This window comes from Nelumbo nucifera, chromosome 6, assembly GCF_055504915.1.
Source record: "Nelumbo nucifera cultivar China Antique chromosome 6, China Antique-T2T, whole genome shotgun sequence".
Taxonomy (NCBI): Eukaryota; Viridiplantae; Streptophyta; class Magnoliopsida; order Proteales; family Nelumbonaceae; genus Nelumbo; species Nelumbo nucifera.
The window spans coordinates 59,516,015-59,539,129 of record NC_142654.1 but is presented as its reverse complement, the minus strand read 5'-3'; the positions used below and the strand labels follow the sequence as shown (position 1 = coordinate 59,539,129).

At 40.5% G+C, this 23,115-nt stretch overlaps 1 protein-coding gene across 1 annotated transcript; it reads right to left on the bottom strand.

Moving 5' to 3' along the window:
• Positions 1-1,691: 1,691 nt before the first annotated feature.
• On the bottom strand, positions 1,692-3,857 carry LOC104604223 (thaumatin-like protein 1). The gene is made up of 3 exons (XM_010268492.3): positions 3,356-3,857; positions 2,577-3,249; positions 1,692-2,129 (listed from the first exon to the last, which is right to left on the bottom strand). Exons 1-3 carry the CDS (start codon positions 3,417-3,419, stop codon positions 1,874-1,876), a joined length of 993 nt encoding a protein of 330 aa, XP_010266794.1. The 5' UTR covers positions 3,420-3,857; the 3' UTR covers positions 1,692-1,873.
• Between the last annotated feature and the right edge of the window lie 19,258 nt (positions 3,858-23,115).

Here is a 23,115-nt window from a genome sequence, read left to right as displayed (position 1 = left end):
AGAAACCTGTTTATGCATATGGAGACCATGACAACAATAAAAGCAATTTCAGTTTTAAACACTTTTCCTTCTGTGCAACATACAAAGAGTACTGCTTCCCTGCTTGGTGCTGGTGGGCAAGACTCAAGAGCAGCCGAAAGCTGATTGCTTTTCATTGTGTGTGGTGTGGTGACTGTTAGGGAAAGTTGAATTAATCTGGGAAGCCCCAAGCTCCCAACCATTCAAATCGATTCTCCTCCCTAAAAATGAACCTAGCTAGCAACCTTTTTCCAGTAGGAAAAGTTGGTTTTTTTTTTTTTTTATTGTTTCATTGAGTGGCTCCCCTTCACGAGTTGGTCAATCACCCACCTGCAGTCCACTAAAATTAGAATCTCATCTGTGGCCGGCCCTTTGGATGCAATTTGCCTTATTGCTTCCTGCATGCATTTGGATCTCTTTAGTCTTTATTTCATTCCATTTCCACGAGACAGAAGCAGACTCCTTACAACCACCACTACTCAAAATAGGGCTTCACTCCGTATAGATGTATCATCCAAGTTGTTGGAATTGGAAATTATACTTAACTGGTCTCTGTTCTACTGCCTCTCTTCAGTTCAGTCAACCACAAAATTTTGGGGTGTTGTCTTGGATATAATTAACTTTCTTTTTTTTTTTGTTTAGGTAGAAATTTGTGGAGAATTAATGATCTAAGAGCCCATTTGGTTCATGGAAATAGAGGTTTGGAATTAGAATCAGAATTGGCAATTTCAATTCTAAACTGTTTGGTTGGACAGATTCAGAATCCTATTCCCATTTCTGCTAGAATGACATTCTCCCATTTAAGGAAATGGCTTTCTTTGAGAATGAAATCCCATCCCAATTTATTCCAATTCCCATTTAGATTCCAACTGTAAACCAAATGGACTCTAAGGTAATGTTTTGGGGCTATTACTAAAATGATAGAATCAATTGGAACCCATTAAAGGCCATATCATGGGTATGCAATATTATCATGCGACCTAGACTGCATTATGAGAAGGATTATAATAACCTTGGATTATAATTGCATTCTTGACTCATCACAGGGTGGATTTGTATTTAATCCGAATCTTCAAAACTTTAATCATTCCAAGTTGTAAATTATGGTTAAGATATGCAAATGGAAGCTCACACATATGATACTCAAACTAAAGTAAAATGGACAATGGTCCTCACCGTAAAAGGAGAATTTTCAGTTGGGCAGAATCCCCAAAATCATGATTTTAAATCTAACCAGCATCATTTGACATTCCCACCAAGAAGAACTCCAACCCCACATGCACACCCTCCTAACAAACACCCAAGAACAGAAAATAAAGAAAGATTTAAAATCAAAGCCTAGCCCTTCTTTTAAAACATGAATGATCATTCTGTCTCACATAGCAGACAAACTACCAGGCTTGCAGTTTCAGCCAAGTGTTCTTTATTGCATGCCCAACAACCATCTCAGTCAGATTCACGTTAAAGCAAGCGCTTTACTCTTTAAATCTTTTTTATTAAACCAAAGAACTCTCCTTTCCTTGTTTATTGCTTGGGTTCCACATTTACAGACTCTTTAGACTTGGAAAATAAAAACACCACATTTACAGACTCTTTAGACTTGGAAAATAAAAACACTTCATAATTTCCAAACAAGTTAAACTCAGAGAGAGAGAGAGAGAGAGAGAGAGATATGTAACATTTGGAATCTCAAAATGGATGATTTACAATCTGGATTTTGTCGGTTTTCCTTCCTAAGCCCAGTAGTCCATTGCCCCAGTACACAACCCAACAGAGCTGTAAATGTCGGTCGTTTCAGTGAGCACTGTCTCGAACTCAGAAGCGAGAATGGTGTCCTCCCAGAGAAACTACAAGTCTATAACAAGTAGATGAGGAAAGAGAGAATGAATATGCCAGTGGTTGCAGCAGTGATCAACGTTTGTTGGAATGCAGAAGAACGAGTCCTGGTTGAGCCTCCGGTGGCTAAGGCTGCTAACCATGAGTCGTCGGCCAACATCGCCCCCGCTCCCGCCCCTGATCCCGCCTCTGCTCCTGCCCCTGCCCCTGCTCCAGCTCCTGACCCATCTGTTGTCCCTGCCGTTCTTGGCGTCCAATCTCTAGAAGATTTCTGGCTGTAGCGAGAGAGAGAGAGAGAGAGTTAAACAAATCAGTTTCAGCTGTTTTCATAAGTTTTTGTGTAAACTTAAGTGATAACAGAAAACAAGAGGATAGACAAAAAGTTAAAAAAAGGAAGGGATAAAAGAAAGATTAGCTAAAGAGTATAAAGAAAAATGCTAACAAGACCAGTAAAGGAAAAGCCACACAACAGATCAAATCTAACTAAAGAAAAAGGAAAGAGAGTCTGAATATGGACATGGAGGAATATTGATTTGATGCAAGAAAATACTCAAAAATCAGAAGGAAAAAGAAGCATAGAGTCTTTTCACCATAAAAATAGAAACCAAATTTATAGAAAAAACGGATAATCATAAAATCCATCTGAGATGTTTGATGGATCTAACAGAAGTACAGAACCCAGATTAATATTGTGTTTCTTCCTCACTTTCTTCGTTCCTTACCTTGTCAAAGAAGAAGGGCAGAATGTAATGGTATAATCTGCTCCCGTACATGTAAACGTACTAGTAGCGTCGTCATACGCGTAACTATACGATTTCGGACACGCCGACTTGAACATCTCAGAATATACCGACGGCCGACATGTCGCAGGCGTATTGAACTCACCACTGCAGCAGTACTCTGGGGTCCCAAAAGCCTCACAAGCACTCTTACATGCCTCGCCTTCTCCAACCCTCAACTCGGTCGGACACCGTTGATTCAAATCGGTCACGCACCCGGTGGATGCACACGTCCCCTGTCCTCCGGTCCCTTCAACGATCATAGGTAGGTTGTACCCATCAACCAGGCTAACGTCGTAGAAGTCCTGACTACCAGAGCCAAGCGTAAACTCGGCCAACGTCGCCGGCGGGGCCGCACCTGCACCTTTGCATTCTATCTGGCCCGACCCACAGTCGCCGGTTGCACAGCTGCCCTGACCAGATCCGTCAAAGTTGCAGCCTGTTCTGCCCCAGAATCTGCCAGACCAGCCTGTTGGAGCCTGAAAGGAACGAGAACTGCCCTGTGTAAGCTCGAAACCAGTACTATCTAATCTCGGGCTGCCCGCATTGGCAAGGATTCCTGGCCAAATTGTGTAGTCGCACTTGTTCACAAAAGTGAATGTGGTCCCTGAAACCCCTGAAAGGGAGTAATGGAGGTTTATTATAAACACATCGTTATCTGAGAATGTAAGAGGAACCCATATCATGAAACCAAAGACCCAAGAGGGAAATGCTGTGCTTACCTCTGAAGATTAATAACAGGAAAAAGCTCAGGGTCAGAGAGGAATAGCAGGAGAGAAAATCCATACAGGCTTTCCCTTAGTTTTCTTCCGCTTTATTTTGTTGATCTTCCCTTTCCTTGTGATGTCCTTTTTTGTGGTATAAAGAAGATATTAGAAGGTTTGGATGAAATGGTAGTGCAGGATTTGACTGGGTTATTGTGTGGATTATCTCTTCTTCTAAGTTCTAATGAGAGAAAAGCTCAACTGCATTACTTGGTTGGTAGAAACAGGGTAAATAGAAAGGAAGAAGGTGATGAAGAACAGTAACCCAGACAAGGCTTTTTGCCTTGATAGATCGCAGTGAGAGACGACGAGTAGAGAAGAGCTTGGGGTTTGCCACCCATAAAACTACAGGAAAATGTCTGCAATAATACAGAGAGAGAGAGAGAGAGACGGAAAGAAAGACAGAGAAACAGAGGAGGCCAGCAAGTAGGAGAGAAACTGTCGTCTGCGGTCTGTCTCTATTTATGTTATTGTTTTAACCTTTCTTTTTCATGATTTCTAGGGAATGTCAGTGGGGCAACCCGGCCCACCCTATACACGGTTGGGCCAGCAGATGGTCAAATTGGATTTGGATTAAGTCCAAGCCGTACTAATAAACCAGACCCATTGCCAACCCTAATTTCTTTCACTTTATTTATTTTTAGCTCAGCAACAGCAGTGATCCATGTTGGAATTACTTAATTAACCCCTGATTGATTTGGGTTTATGGGTTTGGTTAATCGTCGTTGTTTTTCGCTTTAGTCCAGATTAAACAATAAAAAAGAGTATCATGAAGTATCTCGGTGCAACCGTGCAAGTGGGCACCCGTTGAGTCACGCGTCCGATCCGATTCCAAGGGTATTTTGGTCTATTAGCAGGAAAGGTACTTTGCCAGCATCGTGAAGTATCTCGGTGCAAGTGCTTCATTACGAGGCGCCACGCGTCGAGCATAATAGTATTAGATCAGATTTTTCCGTATTTATTTATTACCATTCCCATGAACCCCCCTCAAAAAGCCTATAGCTACTAAAAAATTAACTAATTTCCGACCGTTTTACTTTTCAGCCCTCGATTGCACCTCGGGGGTCCCCCCAAAAAAGCGGGACGGGACTAACGGCGTCAGCTCGACATCCGAGAACTTCACGCTTTCCGTCGATGAAAGCAGGCGCAACAGTGAAGTCATGATTAACGGCGTTATTTGAGGAGGTGATAAATGTACGAAGAGGGGAGATCAAAATTCAGAGAACAAGCAGGGGGGACCCACCGTTTCAGGGGAGGAAAGACGAAACCAGCTACCAACGGTTATTGCTTTAGCTTAAAGGAGTGGGGTTACAGTTACACCAAGTAATGAAAGAGAGATGCTGATGCCCATAGGGCTAACAATGACGTGGAGCGAGGGTGGGAGGTGGGACCTATTCATCAGTTGGCTCCGGAGTTCCCACGTTATGTGGTGTGGTGCACAGCGTGAGTGTGTGTAGGTTCATGCGTGGTAACTCTCCGCCGGTGAGTTACGCATGGTTCCAACGCGATCAACGGGATTGTAATAATAATCGGATGATCCAAGGGTGTCTCAAGTTTAATCAAAATTCATCCCAAGTTTTTTTTTCCTTTCTATTGGATAATCATATAGGAGGGAAAAGGCTCAAATATAAGCAAGGGGTACAGCAAACCATGGTTTTTAAAACCGGACTGGACCAGACGATTGGACCAGAAAAACCGGGAACTAGTCAAGTGACCGGTTCTATTTTTTCCCTCAAAATCGGATTTTTGCAAAAAACTGTTGATTTAGTTAGCAAACCACTAACCTGAGTAGTTGAACTGTTCGGACCATTTAATAGTTTTGACCGTTTTTTTATTTTTTGTTAAAATGGGCCGATCGTTCGATTCAAACGATCGAACCGTTTAACCCAAGAACCAAAACCTTGAACGGTTCAGTCTCCTGGTCAGTTTTAAAAACGTTGCAGCAAACCCAATCTCCACTTATACTACACCTCTCCATTTAAATTTTCCCTTTCCCACCCCCACTAAATGATTAGGCCCCCAAAGCCCTATCCATGTTTATTTTCTTGTCTCCATCCATTTAATTAGGTTTAATTAGGTTTTGATCCTCAAGGAAAAAAAATTTGGCTTCTCCTACAAAGATCATTGAGTTTAGCTCTTTCAATGGAAATTGGTCACTTTTTTTGGTTTAATTACCACTTAGCCCATTATTTTATAAAATATAGTTGATTTTGGTCAATGTATCTTTGATCATCATTACACTATTTGAAGTGGACAACTGTTCACAAATTAATAACTATTTTTTTATAATTTAAATATTTTATTATATTTATGATGAATATCATGGTTTTCAAACCGTTGTTGACCCAAATGATCGAATCGTTTAGCCCCAAAACAATCAAGGCAATCAATTTCGTTTCACCCTTAACCTTGTATCTTAGCTAAAACCCGTTGACTTGGTCAACAACCCGCTAACCTAGACGGTCGAACCATCGACCCGTTTGATCTGACCAACAGTTTTTTATCATTTTTAATTTTCATTATTTTTTTATTTCTTAATTTTTAAATTGGAACGAATCATTCGTTTGAACTGGATAGTCGAACTGCTAACCTAGAAACCAATGACCAAACTGGTTTCGGTTCCGGGTCGATTTTTAAAACATTGATGAATATTATGAGTGGATCCATTTCAAACCCAATGATTGAACTGCTAACCTAGAACCAAGAGGCAAAAATGTTCCATTTTCAGTTTGACTTTTAAAACATTGGGTTAAGGTTAACTTCACTAATTAGGTAATATAGTTATGTTACTCAATTTAATTAGACGATACTTAAGTTAGCTAATCAAATAAATTATTTATTAATTAGCTAACTTTAATTAATTTCCTAATTAAAATAAATTAGTTCCTTAATTTAATTAGGTAACTTTACATGTAGCGAATAGTATCAAGAAAAGATTAAAAGTGAATTAAGTTATTAGGTTTAAGAAACTTAATTAAGATAATAAATTTAATTATGTTAATTAAATTAGCTCTATTTAGGGAAGTTTAAGTTAATTTAAGTTAATCTAAGTTAAATTAACTTATGTTAATGTTGATTTAGGGTAGTTCAGGTCAATTATGTAATTTTACATGTAGCATAAGTAAATGTACATGATTAAAGGCAATAATTATGTTTAATGGGTCATGTTTATGTAACATTGTTTTAAAAATGGGTTATCTAACATGTGGTTGTTGTGATGAGAAGAGAGATTAAGATGAATGTGTTGAGAGAGGGAAGAAGAAAATGGAAAGATGACAAATACAGTAGGAGGTTGATAAAAAAAGATAAGGAAGGTGCACTACAAAACTTGGAAATTTCCTAATGTGTTGGAGAGGTTTTAGGGGTGTAGAGAGAGAGATATCTTTAGGTAATTGGGAAGTGAGGATTAATAGAAGTAAACAAACTTGGGACAATGCGTTTCCATTAGGGGTGGGAAAGGGAGAGGGGCATGCTGAGGTGGCAACTCTAGAGATTTCAAAGACACATTATATTATCTACTTATTAAACCCCTGAAGATACCATTGTGATGTGTTTTTTTATTTTTTTAATTTTTAATTTTTGGTTTGTTCGCATTTGATTATATTATATGTTTGTAGCAATTTCTATAAAATACAATCGTAAATTTGGCCTGAATTTAATGCCTTTAAATTGATGCAATTTCTTTTTTTTTTCTTTTGCAAAATTTAAACAAATATATAAAATATTTTTTTTCTTTTTTAAAAGCCCTTAGAAAAGTTCATTCATCATAAATTCTCAATTACAAAAACCTAAGGAATTAAGGAATAAAGGACCAATCGACTAGGTCTTTAAAGTATTACAAAGAGAGAACAAATGTAACCGAGTAGCCATCAAGGTGTGAGAAAATCCTCTTGCAACTAGAAATGAGAATTTGAACCATGGTTTTCAAAACCAGACTGGACCGGATGGCCGGATCAGAAAAACCAGGAACCGATTTGTTGTCCGATTCACTTTTAAAAACCTTAGTTTGAACTCTCCAAAGGGTGTTAGAAGATCCACCCAACAAGAGCTTCATTAGGCATTGAGCATCACCTTCAATAATAGTTAAAGAAATTCCAAGAGAGGAAGCAAAGAGCCTCCAAGAATAGCAACAACTTCTGTTACCAAGATATATTAGCTTCAAGTGGAATGTCTCGTGCATAAATAAAGGAACCATGACCAGTCCTACTCCAAATTTCCTACTTGATATAGCTCCATCAAAATTAATTTTGACTTTACCATTAAGTGGTTTGGTCCAAGGTTCTAAATATCGATACGGGCTGATACGCTAGTAGGGCATATCAACTTGTGTTGGTACATTTATTTAGTTTTATTTATTTTTTTTTGAAATCGGTTCAGAGCGGTCGGTTTAAGACTCGGCTACCCTCTGAACTGGTGGCTGACCCAATACAACCCCTGGAGGGACGTATTTATAAGCCATCAGCACGATACGTATCAGTTGATATGGACCGATACTTATCGATACTTTGAACCTTGGTTTGGTCCAACTTGTGAACAGTCTCATCACGATTTCAGTAAGAATAGTTGTTGGAGTATTATGAATTTGTTGGTTAAAACAGTCATTTAAGTGATTCCAATAGCCTTGAGCTTTAGAGAGGAGTAACTTCTGGATTCCAAAGTTGGTGGTGGAAAATTCTTGCATTAAGGCTATGTTTGGTTTGAAGGAAAAGGTAGGGAAAGAAAGGAAAAGACAGGAAAATCTATACAAGGTTTGTAAATGTTTCCCTACCTTTCCCTTCCTTTCTATGCATTTTCTTTCAAACCAAACATAATCTAAGTGCCAGCCACAAGAGCCATAATAGATTAAAAAATTTACCAAAATTAGTGATGTGGCTGAATTTTCCATGTCTTTTGGAGATAACCAATAAGCAATCCAATCAATATTAAGATGATGGTGAGGCTGGGAATCTAGTCTGAAGCATATATAGATCAGAACCAAACCAGACAAGTTTAGCATATGGACAATGTAGGAATAAATGATCAATAATCTCATTGCCACCACAATAGGAACAATTAGTTGGATCAATCTCACTCATAAACCATTTTAGTTTGCTTTGGGATGGAATTGCATCATGGATGATGCACCAAATGAAGATTTTCAGCTTTGGTGGTATAATCCTAAGACTCCAGAAATAACTATGTCACTCCACTTAGCATTAAACTATTGTTTGATAAGCACGGCTGGTCACTGAGAATTAGTTGATATCCTAAAGGAACCATGTATTGATCATGGGGTGTCAATGACCAGATAGTTGAATGGAGTAAATTGCATTAGCTATTGTAGCATCAAACTGGGGTGATAAGAGGAAGAGTGGAGAACGATTGGGCAGTGGAAGACTCTTGTGTTGATTGTGCCATAGTAAAGACTTGTAGCTCTGATACCACGAAACAAATAAAGAAAGTTACATGAAGACTCGAACCATGTGTCGAGTGTTTTGATTAACTATATTTATAGATAATTTACACCAATCTCCATATTGGAGTTAAACACATCAAACGTGTCCTATACTATCTTGGACTTTAGGAGTTCTAATACAATCAATGCTATGAGTTACCAATTCGATTAGAACTGGGTAATGTGGAGTGATGATCATCATCGAGCAGAATGAGTAAGGACAGGTTGATGATTGTTTAATAACCACAGATCATCCACAACATTAATAATAAACTAGTGGCAACCCTTTGAAAGAAGATGTCTGCACCTCAAGATTCCATTCGAGTGATAGCTTGTCAAAAATCACCTCCTCTTAAGTATTTAGCCTGTAAAACGTGAACCCAAAGGGTCTCAAGAGTTTGTAGGAAATGCTATCCAAGTTTAAGTATCAAGGTTTCATTAATTATTGGTGTTGGTATCCCAGATTGTTGGAAGAGTTAAGATCCATCATATGGATGGTCGAACCATGTTAGATGGCTACGCGAAATTTCAAAAATTTTCTAATCCATCTGGGAAACAAATTCCCTATGTTCTGAAAAACTGTATCTTTCAGGATTGGTCTTACACTGAACAAGACCAGATTTGAAACCAATCAAAGAGAGAGATGTATACCTGATACGGATACCACAAATGCAGATCTTAAGGTGGAAGTTGACACCCAAATTAGTCTTAAAAACATCCTCCACTGAAGATGCCGCAGTGTATTCCTAAAGTTGGTTCAACAACACAATTTTCTACAAAACTGAGATCCAACTGCTTGGATCAAACTAAGGATGATGAACCCGATATCCCTTGAATTTTTCTTGCAAAAATCAGAGGAGAATTTGTCTAAATCAGTCTCAGATAGCTGATGTCGAACTGGGAAAAAATTGGGAGACAAAAGGGTGCAGAGAGATCTAGAAACTGCAAAAATATGAAGTTGTCTTGAACTGGTCCGCCCCCTCCTCTTTTATAATTAGGAGATAATCCGGATCTAAATTAGATTTGAACTCTAATTAGAGATATACCTTATCTTTTTATAAAAGTAAGAGCTTCACACCCAGATTTGCCCCATATCACATGACAGCTAAATTAATCATATTAATTGTGGGCCTTAGGCCCATCAGCTATAAGGCTCATGACCCAAGGGTGTTGCATGGCCAACTTAGGCCTACTTTGTATGGTGTGGGACCCCACAATGACCTCACATAAGTCCACATGGGTTTGACCCAGGCTCCATGAAAAAGCTTGGCCAAATTCATTGCTAGACGTAGTGAACCTTTGAGCACATCACTATGAGTTCAATATGGGCCCAACAATTACACTTAAATGATCCTTAAATTTAGCAATCCTATGAAGACCTAAGGTTAATGGACTTAAGTAAAATAAAGCCAATCAGGTAATCAACCCTTAATGGTCTCTTACACTTAACCTCTTAGCCCATAATGATCAAACACTGTCCGACAGGGAATGACATCTCCCCTGACTGCAAGGTACAATGTCAAACATATATAAATATATTTTGCAAACAATTTTCATAACACACACACACACACACACACACACATATATATATATATATCATATAAATATATTTTGCAAAACCAAATCTCAAACAAAGTTGAAATCTACTGCCGACAGTTTAGGTTTCCATCAAAGAGAGTGTAAGCCCTATCATTCACTTTGTCCGATAAAGAGGTCGATCCTATCACTATGATCACCCACTCAGATGAATTCTCAGACTGCTCCAACATACCCAGGTTTTGAGCTTCAACGGATCTCACTGATTGGCATATCAAAGACATCCCAATCTAACACTTATTGTAGTATCATAATTAAGTGTAGGGGTTATGTGTAACTTTCTAGTTTTGCCCATCAATTTCCAAGGTGTAGGGCATAACTGGAAAATGGTTTAGGTTTAGTGTTTCAACCAAACACACACTACATGTGCTTTGGGTATAACTCTAGCAGTTGAGACAAGCTACCCTAACTTCTTTGACAGCACATCATTGTCAACCTTAGCAGGATAAACTCTCCAAGTCTATCCAATGGTTGAGAACATTCTAAACTGATGCAAGTCTCATAAGTTTCCAGTTTAAGGGGTAATTTCACAGAAACATACCAATATCTATATGAAACAATAATGTACTTTTATTCATTTACAATAAATGTATCTCTACTCAATCTGATTGGAGCTAAGGGCATACACTATCTAATAACTCCCACTTGCATTTAGGTCCAATCGGGTACAGGCCTCAGTCTCATACTGTTCACATGTCTCTTAAACACTTTATGTGTCAGTGGCTTAGTCATTGGGTCTGCCACATTCTCCGTTGATGCTACCTTTTGAATCTGGATGTCCCCTCTACCAATAATCTCACATAGATCTAGTGTTGTCACACAACAGTGGAATGGGTGATATGGTAGGGTTCTAAATTATAGGATGAATTCCTTCATCCATATTACTTATTAGGCCGTCTCACTTACGTTAATGTGCTTGGCCTCGGTCGTGTACTATTTTTCTTACTACATAAGGTCCCAAAGTATTCAGATATAGACTTTCTATCATCTAGGTCAGGCTGGAATCGGCATTAGCATACCCGATCGTCTGTAGTGAACTACCATTAAAGACAAGACAATAGTCTTTAGTCATCCGTAGGTACTTTAGTATGTTTTTCACAGCAATCCAATGCTCTTGTTCTAAGTAAGATTGGTATCTACTTACAATACTAACAGCCTGAGCAATGTCTGGCCGAGTATACAATATAGCATACATGATGCTCCCTACGGATGAGGCATAGGGAACCTCTCTCATGTCCTTTATCTCCTCAGGAGTCTCAGGTGACATTGCTTTGGAGAGAGTGACTCCACGCCTGAAAGGAATGAATCCCTTCTTGGAGTTTTGCATGTTGTATCTGTTGACGTCTTGTCAATGTAAGTAGATTGGAATTATCCAATTATCCCATTTGATCTAACTCTATAGAGTCGAAGTCCCAAGATATAAAGGCATCTTCAAGATCTTTCATGGAGAATTACTTTAAAAGCCATACCTTCACCGTAGTCAACATTCCTACATCATTCCCAATGAGTAGAATGTTGTTTACATACAGAATCATAAATGTGATCGTATCTCCCATTGTCTTTCTGTAAACATAGGGTTCATTTAAATTCTGCTCAAAATCAAACTATTTGACTGTTGACTCAAATCGGATGTTCCAGTTTCTGGAAGCATGGCCATAGGCAAAAATGTCTCCTCATAATCGACTCCTTCTTTCTAAGTGTACCCTTTTGCTACAAGCCAAGCTTTATTGGTCTCAACCTTTCCATCTGGGCCCTTCTTCCTCTTGTTGATTCATTTGCAACCGATTGCTTTCACCCGAGGGGGCGGGTCTATGAGAGTCCAAACTCCGTTGGTTTTCATCGAGTCCATCTCAACTTTCATGGCATCTACCCACTTCAGGGAGTCTATGTCCAACATAACTTTCGTATAAGTCACGAGATCTTCCTCATTGTCTATAACTTCCATCAAGTAACTTTCTTGATCATAGTCGTAAGAATTGGAGGTTTAGAAACCCGAATAGATCTTCTAAGCTAGATATTATTATCTAGAATCTGTAGGTTATTATAGAAAACAACAAGTGGGAGAGTGTGATCCCTAATTGCTCGGATTTAAATCCATACAATGTGTTGTGATGTAATTTGTCTTCGAGTAATCTAGAGAGTAACTCAACACATATAATAAATAAGTGTGGTGAGAGTAGGTATCCCTATCTTAGACCTCTCCAAGGTGCGAACATGACACTTGGTTAGTTGTTAGCCAAAATAGAGAACCAGGTTGTAGAAATGCAATGATAAATCAAGTTACAAAATCTATCAGAGAATCTAAAAGCCTATAATACACTGATGAGGAAATTCCATTCAACACGATCCTAAGCTTTTGAAAGAACTAATTTCAAAAGAAAAATGTCATACCTTCCTTTTTGTTTTTCCATTGTATGGATCACCTCTTGTATATTGTGATATTCCTTCTTGTTGTGAGTGCACTTTGGAAAGGAGAAATAAGCTTCGGGAGGATGGATTTCATACAATTGGTTATGATCTTCGCTATGATTTTATAGAAGATAGTGCTTAAACCAATTGGCCTCAAATCTTTACCTCATTGATAGACTCAAGATTTTGGAAAATATTTTGCACCCATGTAGTGATTTCAATTTTGAAAGTGGACCAACCATATTGAAGACCTGTTGCATGGATTCCATTGGGTTCAAGAGCCTTCTAAAGGCCAATCGAGAAGAATGCATCTTGGATCTCTATTTAGTGTTTTCAAAATCGGACCTAACTAGACGATCAGACAGGAAAAGCCAGGAATTGGTCACCTAACTAGTTCCACTTTACCCAAAACCACTTTTTGGCAAAAAAATAAAAACGTTGATTTGGTCAACAAACCACTCACTTGAGCGGTTGAACCATCGAACTGTTGACCTAGACAACAGTTTTGGCCGTTTTTTTTTTTATTTTTTTGTTAGAGCGGGCTGTCCATTCGGACCAGATGGTTGGACCATTCGACCAGGGAACCGAACCCCATAATAATTCCCCGTCCAGTCCAATTTTAAAAACTATCTCTATTTTAGTAGGAAGTCACAGTAAGGCTTCATTTTCATCATCAATCATTGTATACATCATGTAGGAATTGACAGGTTCTCCAAATTCGGTGTTGAGGAAGTAAATAATTGTTGAAAATGATGGATCAACATAGTCTCAAGTTTCTTAGAATTTGTAGTCCAACTGCCATCAACTATTTTAAGACAATGAATACCATTTTTCGTTGCCTATTGGAGGCAACAATGTGAGAAAACTGTGTGCATCTATCATCCTTCACACACCATTTTTTGTCGGCTTCATTGCTTGTAACCTTACAACCACTATGTTTCTCATAGTTTGAGAGGATGAGATTCAGATCACCACAAATGTACCATGGGGTTAGACTTCTATTATGAAAACCAATCAAATCATAAAAAAACTTTTTACGTGCCTCATAGGATGGATGTACATAATAACAGACTAAATCCCATTGAAGAAATTGTGTTTGATTTTGCACTATACATTATATTGCACTATTAGTTATTTTATTCAAAGAGATAGTGACATTGGTAGACCAACCAAACCACAAGATCCTGATCTTCTCATTGATGGAATTATCACAAATTTATAATCATGAATGTCATGAAGATATCTCAAGGATTTGATAGTGTTATTCTTGGTCTCCAACATAAAGAAGATATCAGGTTTTTCGAGAGGAGTTTTTCTTTTTTTTTTTAATAAAGAACTATTGGGGAATTCCAACACATTAGTTTCATGGTGGTTGTGGTGGTAGTTTAGGCTTTGCCACCTCAACCATTAATGAAGAGGTGATCAGATTGGAAATCCAGAGATGGCCTCCATATTCCCGCAGCTACTCATGAGATGATCGATCTCCCACTTTTGCTATTAGGCTCCAAATTATTCAAATACTTGGTGAAGGTAAGATAGGTTTTTGCTTTTTCAAATTTCTTTAGCGTTGAACTCCTTTAACTAATGAGTCCTTTTCCTTTGCAAGGATAATGCTTCAACTTAGGATTGTTCAACTAAGTGGAAGGATAGGCTGCTCGTACTGAGAACATCACCAAGGTGGAGGAGTAGTACTTAGCCAAGATTGATGTGACAAAGGAGAAAGCTAAGGTTGAGGCAGAGATGACTACTCTTCGAGTAGAGGCGAAGGCCACTTTGGCATAGCTAGAGTAGAGAGCCTAGGAAATTGAAGCAAAGGTGGCATAGTCTAGGAAGAAGGTTGAGAAATTATCAACCGAGTTGGAGAGGAAGGTTGTGGAACATGTCAAAATGGCCCATGCCAAGCAGCTCAAGATTGTAGGAAAGAAGGTTGTTGGGATGCATAAGGCATCTTTGGAGTTCTTAGCTAATTGGACTGAGTATGCTTTATCCTTATTGGAAAAGGGTTCAAGATGTGTTGGCTCCTTGCTACTTCTTACTTCCCTAAAGTTCCTATGAAAGAGTTGAAGATGTCTATTGTCACCAAGGAGATCACCATGCTGGTTGACCAAGTGAGTGAAGAATAAGATGAAGATGAAGAAGTGATGAAAGGATTGGGGTAGCCAAGGATGCTACAACCAAGGTGGCCAAGGAAGCTACCAATGACATGCCCCCTAGTGAGTCTTAAAGGATTTGGTCCCTTTTCTTGGCTCTTGTCTATTACTTTGTTTTTCTGAACTTCCATGGTTGGATTAGTTTCTTTGTATTTTTCTCTCCCACTTTTTTTCCTGCTCCTTTTACCCAAACTAAATGAAGTATTAACGATATATTTTTTGATATTTTTGCATCTGATGATCTCTTTGTTTGTGGTGTTGAGTTAAGACTTATACTTAGTCTTTTCTTTTTCCAAACACACTCATCAGCCAAGTTAGGTCAATCGAGAGCTGATCCCGACTGTGCCTGCATGAGTCAGGACTTAATAATGGGTCATCGACCCTTCCTTTGTAGTTCAAACCTTTTTCTTAATTTGTCCTAACTGGGAAGCTGAGTTCCCCGACCTTAATGGTTATGACAACTAGGTTGAGTTAAATAAGTTTACTTAACCCTGACCAATGTTAAATGTTATCGAGCTGAGTTAGTTAAGTTACAATTCTAAGGTAAAGTACTAGTGGTTGAATTCAAGACTTTATTGATGATAGGTCATCTCTCCTAAAACTCTTACACTAAATCTATACTTGATTACACTAGGTCAGCTCTCCCCAAACACTTTTAGGGTGCCTACACGATCTATTTCAATAGATTGTTAGTACAATCTTGGAGTAAACATTAGGGTGTTTAGTTCATTGTGTCAAATTAAGTGCCACCCCTGACAACTGGGGTTTTATTATTTTTCATTACAAGCTCATCACATGCTCCTTGGGGGTTTTCCTTCCAAAGTCACAAACTAGAAGACAAAGTATTTTTATGTGTCCAGTGATGGGGGTTGGACATTTACCAACTTATGGTGCACTACCATCAGTAATATGGATGGTAATGTGTTGATCGAGGTAGAGAAGTAGTTAGTCAAGGACATAGTCTCGATAGACCTAAAAGACCCTGACTATTTTACCAAGGTTGCATTGTTGAGGGTAGGTATGAGCCCAGCTCGACCAAGTAGATCATTTTCTCTATCCCCTTATAGAGAGCTTAATTTGCTTTCTTTTCTTTTGAGATTATATAAGTTACTTACCTGACACCATGTCTTACCCCTCTTCATTGGTAAAATGGGTGGAGGGGGTAGTGCAGTGCAACTGAGGTATCTGCAACATCCAGGGCGAAGAAGAGAAAGCTAGTAAAGACTGGAACTTCTCAAGCTATTGGGGTGAGGCCCGAGCTCTTTCTCCTCTAATTTAGAGAGAGAGAGAGAGAGAGAGAGAGAGATGATTCCTATCAACGTTGACAAGCCAGTGGAAACTAGGTTCGAGCAAGCAATGCCTTCAGAGGCTAGAGTTTCTCAAGCCCCTTCTTACACATTGACTACCACTTCAAACAAGGCCAGCACTTCAATGGCCCTTGGTGGGGAGAATATGTGTCTTCCAAGAAGATCCCCATCTAGCAACCTCAGTGGAATATGCAAAGTGGTGATTAGATTGGAAGCCCTATGGTGGCCTTCCAACTAAGCAGAGGCATTGTTCTTCCTAAGGCTTCTTGTGAGATGATAAATCTCCCACTTCTAGTATTTGGCTCCAAATTATTCAAATACTTGGAAAAGGTAAGATAGATTTTCACCCTTTCAATGTTCTTTAATGTTGAGATCCTTCAATTGATGTGTCCTTTTAATTTACAAGGCTAATGTTGTAGTTGAGGGGTTATTTGACCATGCAGAAGGACAAGTTGCTCATATCGAGAATATCATCAAGGTGGAGGAGCAATACTTACTTGAGCTTGAGGCAACAAAGGAGAAGAAGGCTAATGTTGAGGTAGAAATGGATACTCTTCGAGCAGAGGTGGTGCCCAGTTTAGCACAACTAGTGTAGAGTGCCTAGCCAGCTAAGGCAAAGGTGGTGGAGTCAAGGAAGAAGGTCAAGCAATTGGTAGCCAAGCTGGAGAGGAAGGATGTGGAGCACATTAAACAATTGAAGGTCCATGTTGAGTAGCTCATTGTTATAGGAGAGAGGATTATTAAGGCATAGAGGGCATCTCCAAATTCTTGCCTGATTAGAATGAGTATGCTTTCCCCTTCTTGGGAAAGAGGTTCATGATGTGCTAGCTTCTCATTCCTATTCATTTCCCTAAACTACCTACGAAAGAGCTAGAGATGTCTACTGTTACTGAGGTTGCCGAGGAGGCTGCCAACGATGTTCCCCCTAGTGGGACTTAAAGAATTTAGCCTCTTTTCTTGGCTTTAGTGTATTACTCAATTTCTCTGGCTTCCATGCTTAGGCTAGTTTCTTTGTATTTTTCTTTTTCCTTTTTTGTGCACCATCTTGTACTCAAACTGAACGAAGTAGTAATGACATATGTTCTAAAATTTTTGGATATGATCATCTCTTTGTTTGTGGTTTTGAGTTAAGACTTAGTCTTTTTTCCCACATGAACTTATCTCGACCAAGTTAGGTCAAATCAAGAGATGATCCTGATCATGCTTGCATGAGGTTCGGATTTAATAATGGATGGTGGACGCTTCCTAGTTACAAACATTTTACTCGAGTTTTCCTAGTTAGGTAGTTGAGCTCCTTGACCTTAATGGTTATGACCCTAGTGTTGAGTTAAACAAGTTTACTTAATCATCCCTAACTTGGCATTAAATGTCGGTGAGTTGATTTACAATTTTAAGGTACAATACACGTAATTAAATTTGAGACTTTATTGACAAATAGAGGGAGGAGTGCAATTTTTATTGATAGTATTGCTTTACGTTTTCTGAATCCTAAGTGCGAAGTACTAGTCTTCCCTGCAAAGTATCAAGTTTGTTGGTTCTGTATCCCAACACCCTCACTTTTCTGTAGGGTCCCTCTTAGTTCAGGTGAGTTTTGCAAAACCTATCTCAGAAATGATAGCCTTTTTGAGGACTAGGTCTCTAGCTTAAAAACTCCTACAAACTTAGGCGTTGTAGTATCGTGCAACTCTTTACTCGTAGGCGGAGTTCAAATTTAAACTTTCTTTGTCACTTCCTTGACTAGCTCTAAGTTAGTCCTCAACTCAAAATCATTCTATATCTCGACATATGACTCCATTCATAGGGTAGGCAATCTGATCTCAATGGGTATAATGGATTTAATGCTGAAAGTGAGGTTGAATGGAGTCTCTTGTGGTCATACTATTGGTAGTGTGATAGGTCTAAAGTACATTGGGATGTTCTTCTACCCATAGTCCCTTAGATCTATCTAGGTGGTTCTTCAAGTCGTGGAGAATCTTCTTATTGGTTACCTTGATTTGCTCATTTGTTTGAGGATAGGTGATGGACTAGAAATGGGGGTCTATGCGGAGGCCAGCTAGTGAGATAGGTTGGCATGTCACTGACACTGGTTGCATTGTTGGACGAGCTACACTACATCCTCCTTCATGGTTATCTAATAATATCCTTGTCAAAGTGCTTTTTGAGATAACGACCTATCTCCTGAGTGTTCACTACATATACTTTTATGAATCTCCTTCAGTACATATTTTGCCTTGCTTGGTCTAAGCATTTCAAATAAGATAGCAAGAAAGACTTTTTGTATAATTGATCACTAATGAGAGTGTACCTTGCTAATCTTTGCATTATCTTTTGTTCCCCACTACATCTTGTGATTCCTTTGTAATGTTGAGTTGACCTAATTCTTTGATGTTTATTGTCCTTCATGTGTTTAATTGAACAGAGCTAGCTAGTCGGGATAGTGCATCCGCCTTTGTATTCCAGGGCCTCAGGATCTGCTAAATGGCAAAGTGATCAAACTAGATACAAGACTTTGTACTTTTGCTAGATACTTCACCATAGCCGGTTCTCAGGCTTCATATTGTATAGTGACTTGGCTTACCACGAGCTGTGAATCATTGTAAACTCTAATCTAATCTACTTTAACTTCTTTTGCTAAGGACAAATTAGCAAGTAGTGCTTCAGACTCTGCTTCGTTGTTTGAAGCTTTGGACCCGAATAAAAGATCGTACTCTAGCTTTATGTTGTTAGGTTGAGCAAGATAGGTTCAATTCTACTTCCTTTTTGCTTTAACAATTTGTCAACATGGAGGGTCTAGGTTGGCTCTATGGTCGAGCTAATGGGTGCTTTTGGTTGGGCTTTTGGCTTGCGAGTAAAGGTACATTTTGTGATGAAGTCTGCTAAGGCTTTAGCTTTAATAGAAGGTCGAGGTTTGAACTTTACGTCAAACTCGCTAAGATCCATAGCGCACTTTGTCAGCCTACCCTACACATCAGGTTTCTGTAAGAATTGCCTTAATGGCTGGTTGGTAAGTTCAACGATAGTTTGTGCTTGAAAATAAGGATGTGGATCTTGAGTTGACATAAGAAAAAGCAAGTTTTTCAATGTTTGGATACTTTGTCTTAGCTACGTGTAAAACGTTACTGGTGTAGTGTACCGGCTTCTAGAACTTTCCCTCATTCCAAACCAATACTGAGCTAATGACTTCATCTCCTACTAACAGGTATAGATACATCTTGTCTCTAGGTTTAGGACAAGTTAATAGTTGTAGTGAATCAAGGTAGTACTTTAACTCATCGAAGGCTTTCTAGCACTCCTTGGTCTATTGGAAGTTTTTTGCTTTCTTGATAGCTTAGACAAAGGGTAGGCATTGACCTATTGATTTTGACATGAATCTGTTCAAGGCTGCAACTCTCCTAGTGAGCCTCTACACTTTCTCCACACACCTTGGTAATTCCATATCTAGGATGGCTTGGATCTTTTTTAGAATTGCCTCGATGCTACACTGAATTACCATGTACTCTAGGAATTCTTGCTAGGATTAAGCTTCAGGTGGTCCCTCCTCAACATATTGAACACTTTGATGAGGCCGAAAATATGAAAGCAAGAAATTTGACTCTTGGAAACCATGGCATCAATATTTTCTTTAACATTTTTGCTAATTTATTCTTTAAACATTTTATTTACAATCCTTTGATAAGTGGTCCCAACATTTTTAAGGCTGAAAGGCATAAATCGGATTGTACCCTAAAAAAGCATCCATGAAGTTCAACATCACATAGCCCGAGGTAGCGTTTACTAGCTAATTTATCCTGGGTAGAGAGAAACCATTCGGGCAAGCTTTATTCAGGTTGGAGAAAATTTGCATCTAGTAGCTTTTTAACCTCTTATTTGATTTTTTGATGAGCACAATGTAGGCAAACCATTCTAGGTACTTCACTTCTCAAAGAAAATTTTCATCTAGTATCTTTTCAACCTCCTGCATAAATGATTTTCTAGTGCTCCAGTGTGAACTTCCTCATTTCTATTTCACCGATTTACAATTTGGATATGATATGAACAATCTTCTACAACTCGTCCTTGGAAAGGGGTACTGAAACAAAATCTTTTATAGGTTGTCCCCGATTAGCACCGATCTTATTAGGTAAATCCAGGTCAACAACTAGGCCATGACATAACACCTCCTCGACTCCAACCGGTTACCTCAAACAATTCCTATCCCAAGCTTAGTGGGGAACTTTGTGGCGAGGTGGTAGGCGGACACAACTGGTCATCGGATAATATTATACGGTGAAGGTTCTTTTACAACTTGGAACTGTGTTATTAAAGTCACCCGACTCAGTGTGGATACCACTGTTACCGACATGTCTATTTTTCCTTCTAGCTAAAATACCTTTCTTCTGAACATAACCAGGGGTACATTGGTGGGAGTCATCTATTCTCGGTTAAGCTTCATCTATCAGAAGGGTTCATAGAAGAGTATATAAGCTGGACTTTCATTATCAATCAAAATTCTTTTTATCTCGTAGTTCGCAATCATCATTGTCACTACTAGTGTATCATCTACAGGATTTTGACATCCATCAGGTCTTCTTTAAATATGGTTTTCATCACTCTTAGGTCTTGATGAAGGAAGATTTGGCCCGACCTCGTAACCGCTCAACACGTGGCAAAGGCAACAGCTCGGTACAACAGCACGCCCAAGGCGCGAGCTCCGAAGGAGGAACCAGTGGTCCGAACTCCCCACAAGGAGCCCGAGCTGTCCCTTAGACCCCGAGCCTTGCGAACACAAAGGGCAACAACCCGAACTGGCCCGCCCCATGGCAATTCGGGCCACATCTCCATCCGAGCTCGAGACTTCACATAGCACACCACTCCGACACTTCGCCTCCAGGACGCCGAACTGAACAACCGTACCGTACCTGACACCGATGGAGTCCGTATCCTGAGGCGGCGCACCTGACTGACTTGGGATCTGACGCTTGACAGTCGCACTTCAACGGCCACCTACCACCGCCATCTCCAGTTACAAAGACGGCTTCGACAAAGAAAGCAGTGGCGGTTCTGCCCCAGCAGAGGTGGTGACACCCGAACTGGCAGAAGCGCAGGGGTAATCATACTCGACCTGACAGAAGCTTAGGAGTGAGTGCGCGAAGTGGTTATAAAAGGCCTCCTTCCCCCCAAGAAGAGAGGTATGTGATAACTTTGCGCCATCTGGTTTTTATCTTGCCCTTGAGGAAATACTAACCTAAGCTTTGGAGCATTCTCACCGGGTTCTCCCCCGGAGATTACTCGCTTTCTCCTTCGTTTCAGACACCTTTTGCTCCAGCCCGAGGCAAGATCTTTGATAGCTAGGACCGGTCGGATTGCGCACCATCAATTGGTGCCGTCTATGGGAAAACGTTTCAAAAAGCCTCCCTCTAAAACTCTTATAACCCCTTTTTTCCAAGAAACCCCAAAACTCATGGCTTTTTCCAGCAATGCCGGACGTAGCACGGAGATGAACGCCTCCGAGGAACAAATTCAAGCCCCCGTGGTGTGCATCGGACAGTTCACCATCCCCCTTCCGGTGGATGGGATCCCCCTTCCGGTGGATGGGATCCCCAGCCTGAATGCGCTACGAACAATGGCGCTAGTGAACCTTCTCGCCGTGAATGTCCCTCTTCCTCTACCTGTCGAGACAACCTTTACCGAACCAACTGTTGTCCCCCTAGCGACTAGCCAGAGCCAGTTAGACGACTTGATGCAGTGCATGCGGGCAATGCAAGCCCAAATGCAGCAGTTCCAGTAGCATTAGTTCTAGCAACACCAAGTATTGCACCACCTCTCCCAGTATCACTATCAGCAGCAGTTCCTCTAACTGCCTCTGAACCAATCACAGCTTCCACCTCGGCACCCTACTCCAAAGCCGATTAAACCCTCCCCTCAGGGTGGACACCATCACCGAAGAGAAGCCTCCAAACTTCAGAACCCCCCTAACAGCCAGGCCTCATCCCCGGGCCAGAGGGAAAGAAAAATCATCCCTGCCTCGCAGCTCGCAGGCGGGTCGGGAACCTCGCTCGCCAAGTCAGCACCTTGGCGCTCCAAGCCTGAGCTCCCGCTCACAGAGAACCGATTCAGCGTCCTAGCAGCGGACTACCAACAGTTCGGGCCCATCGAGCTCGGAAACACAGAGGCCAGCAGCACCAGTACCAGGCCCACCCAGCAATGAAGACGCCGACGAAGTCTTCGTACTGCCACCCGTGTCCTGCCCGAGCTCAGAGATAAAGAAGAGACAAGCTCGAACGAGGTAAAAGATGCCCCTATTCTCTCAGTTCCTTCTCCCCTCTCATCAGAACTCCTTGCAGTCCCCATGCCTAGAGACTTCAAACTCCCCCCTTTAGACAAGTATGATGGGTCCTTCGACCCCAACGACCACGTCGATGCCTTCCAGTCCCAAATGCACCTAGCAAGGGCCAGTGAATCGTGCATGTGCGTGGCCTTCACCACCACCTTCAGGGAGGTGGCCCGCACCTGGTACATGAACCTGGCCCCCGGGTTAATAAGAAGCTGGACCTAGGTCGTGCAGGTCTTCACCGCACACTTCGCTACCAGCAAGCGGTGCCCCAGAACTGAGGAAAGCATCTTTGGAGTAGTCCAGAGGGAAGGAGACTCCATCCGGGGCTACATCAAGCGGTTCAATGACGCGTGCTTGCATATACTGCGACTGGACCCCGCGGTGCAGCTCGCGGCGGCCAAGAGAGGAGTAACACACAAGGAGTTCAAATGGCACATGGTAGCTAGCCAGTCCGCAACCGTGGCCGAATTCCTCAAGCTCGCGGATAAGTTCATGAGAATAGAGGA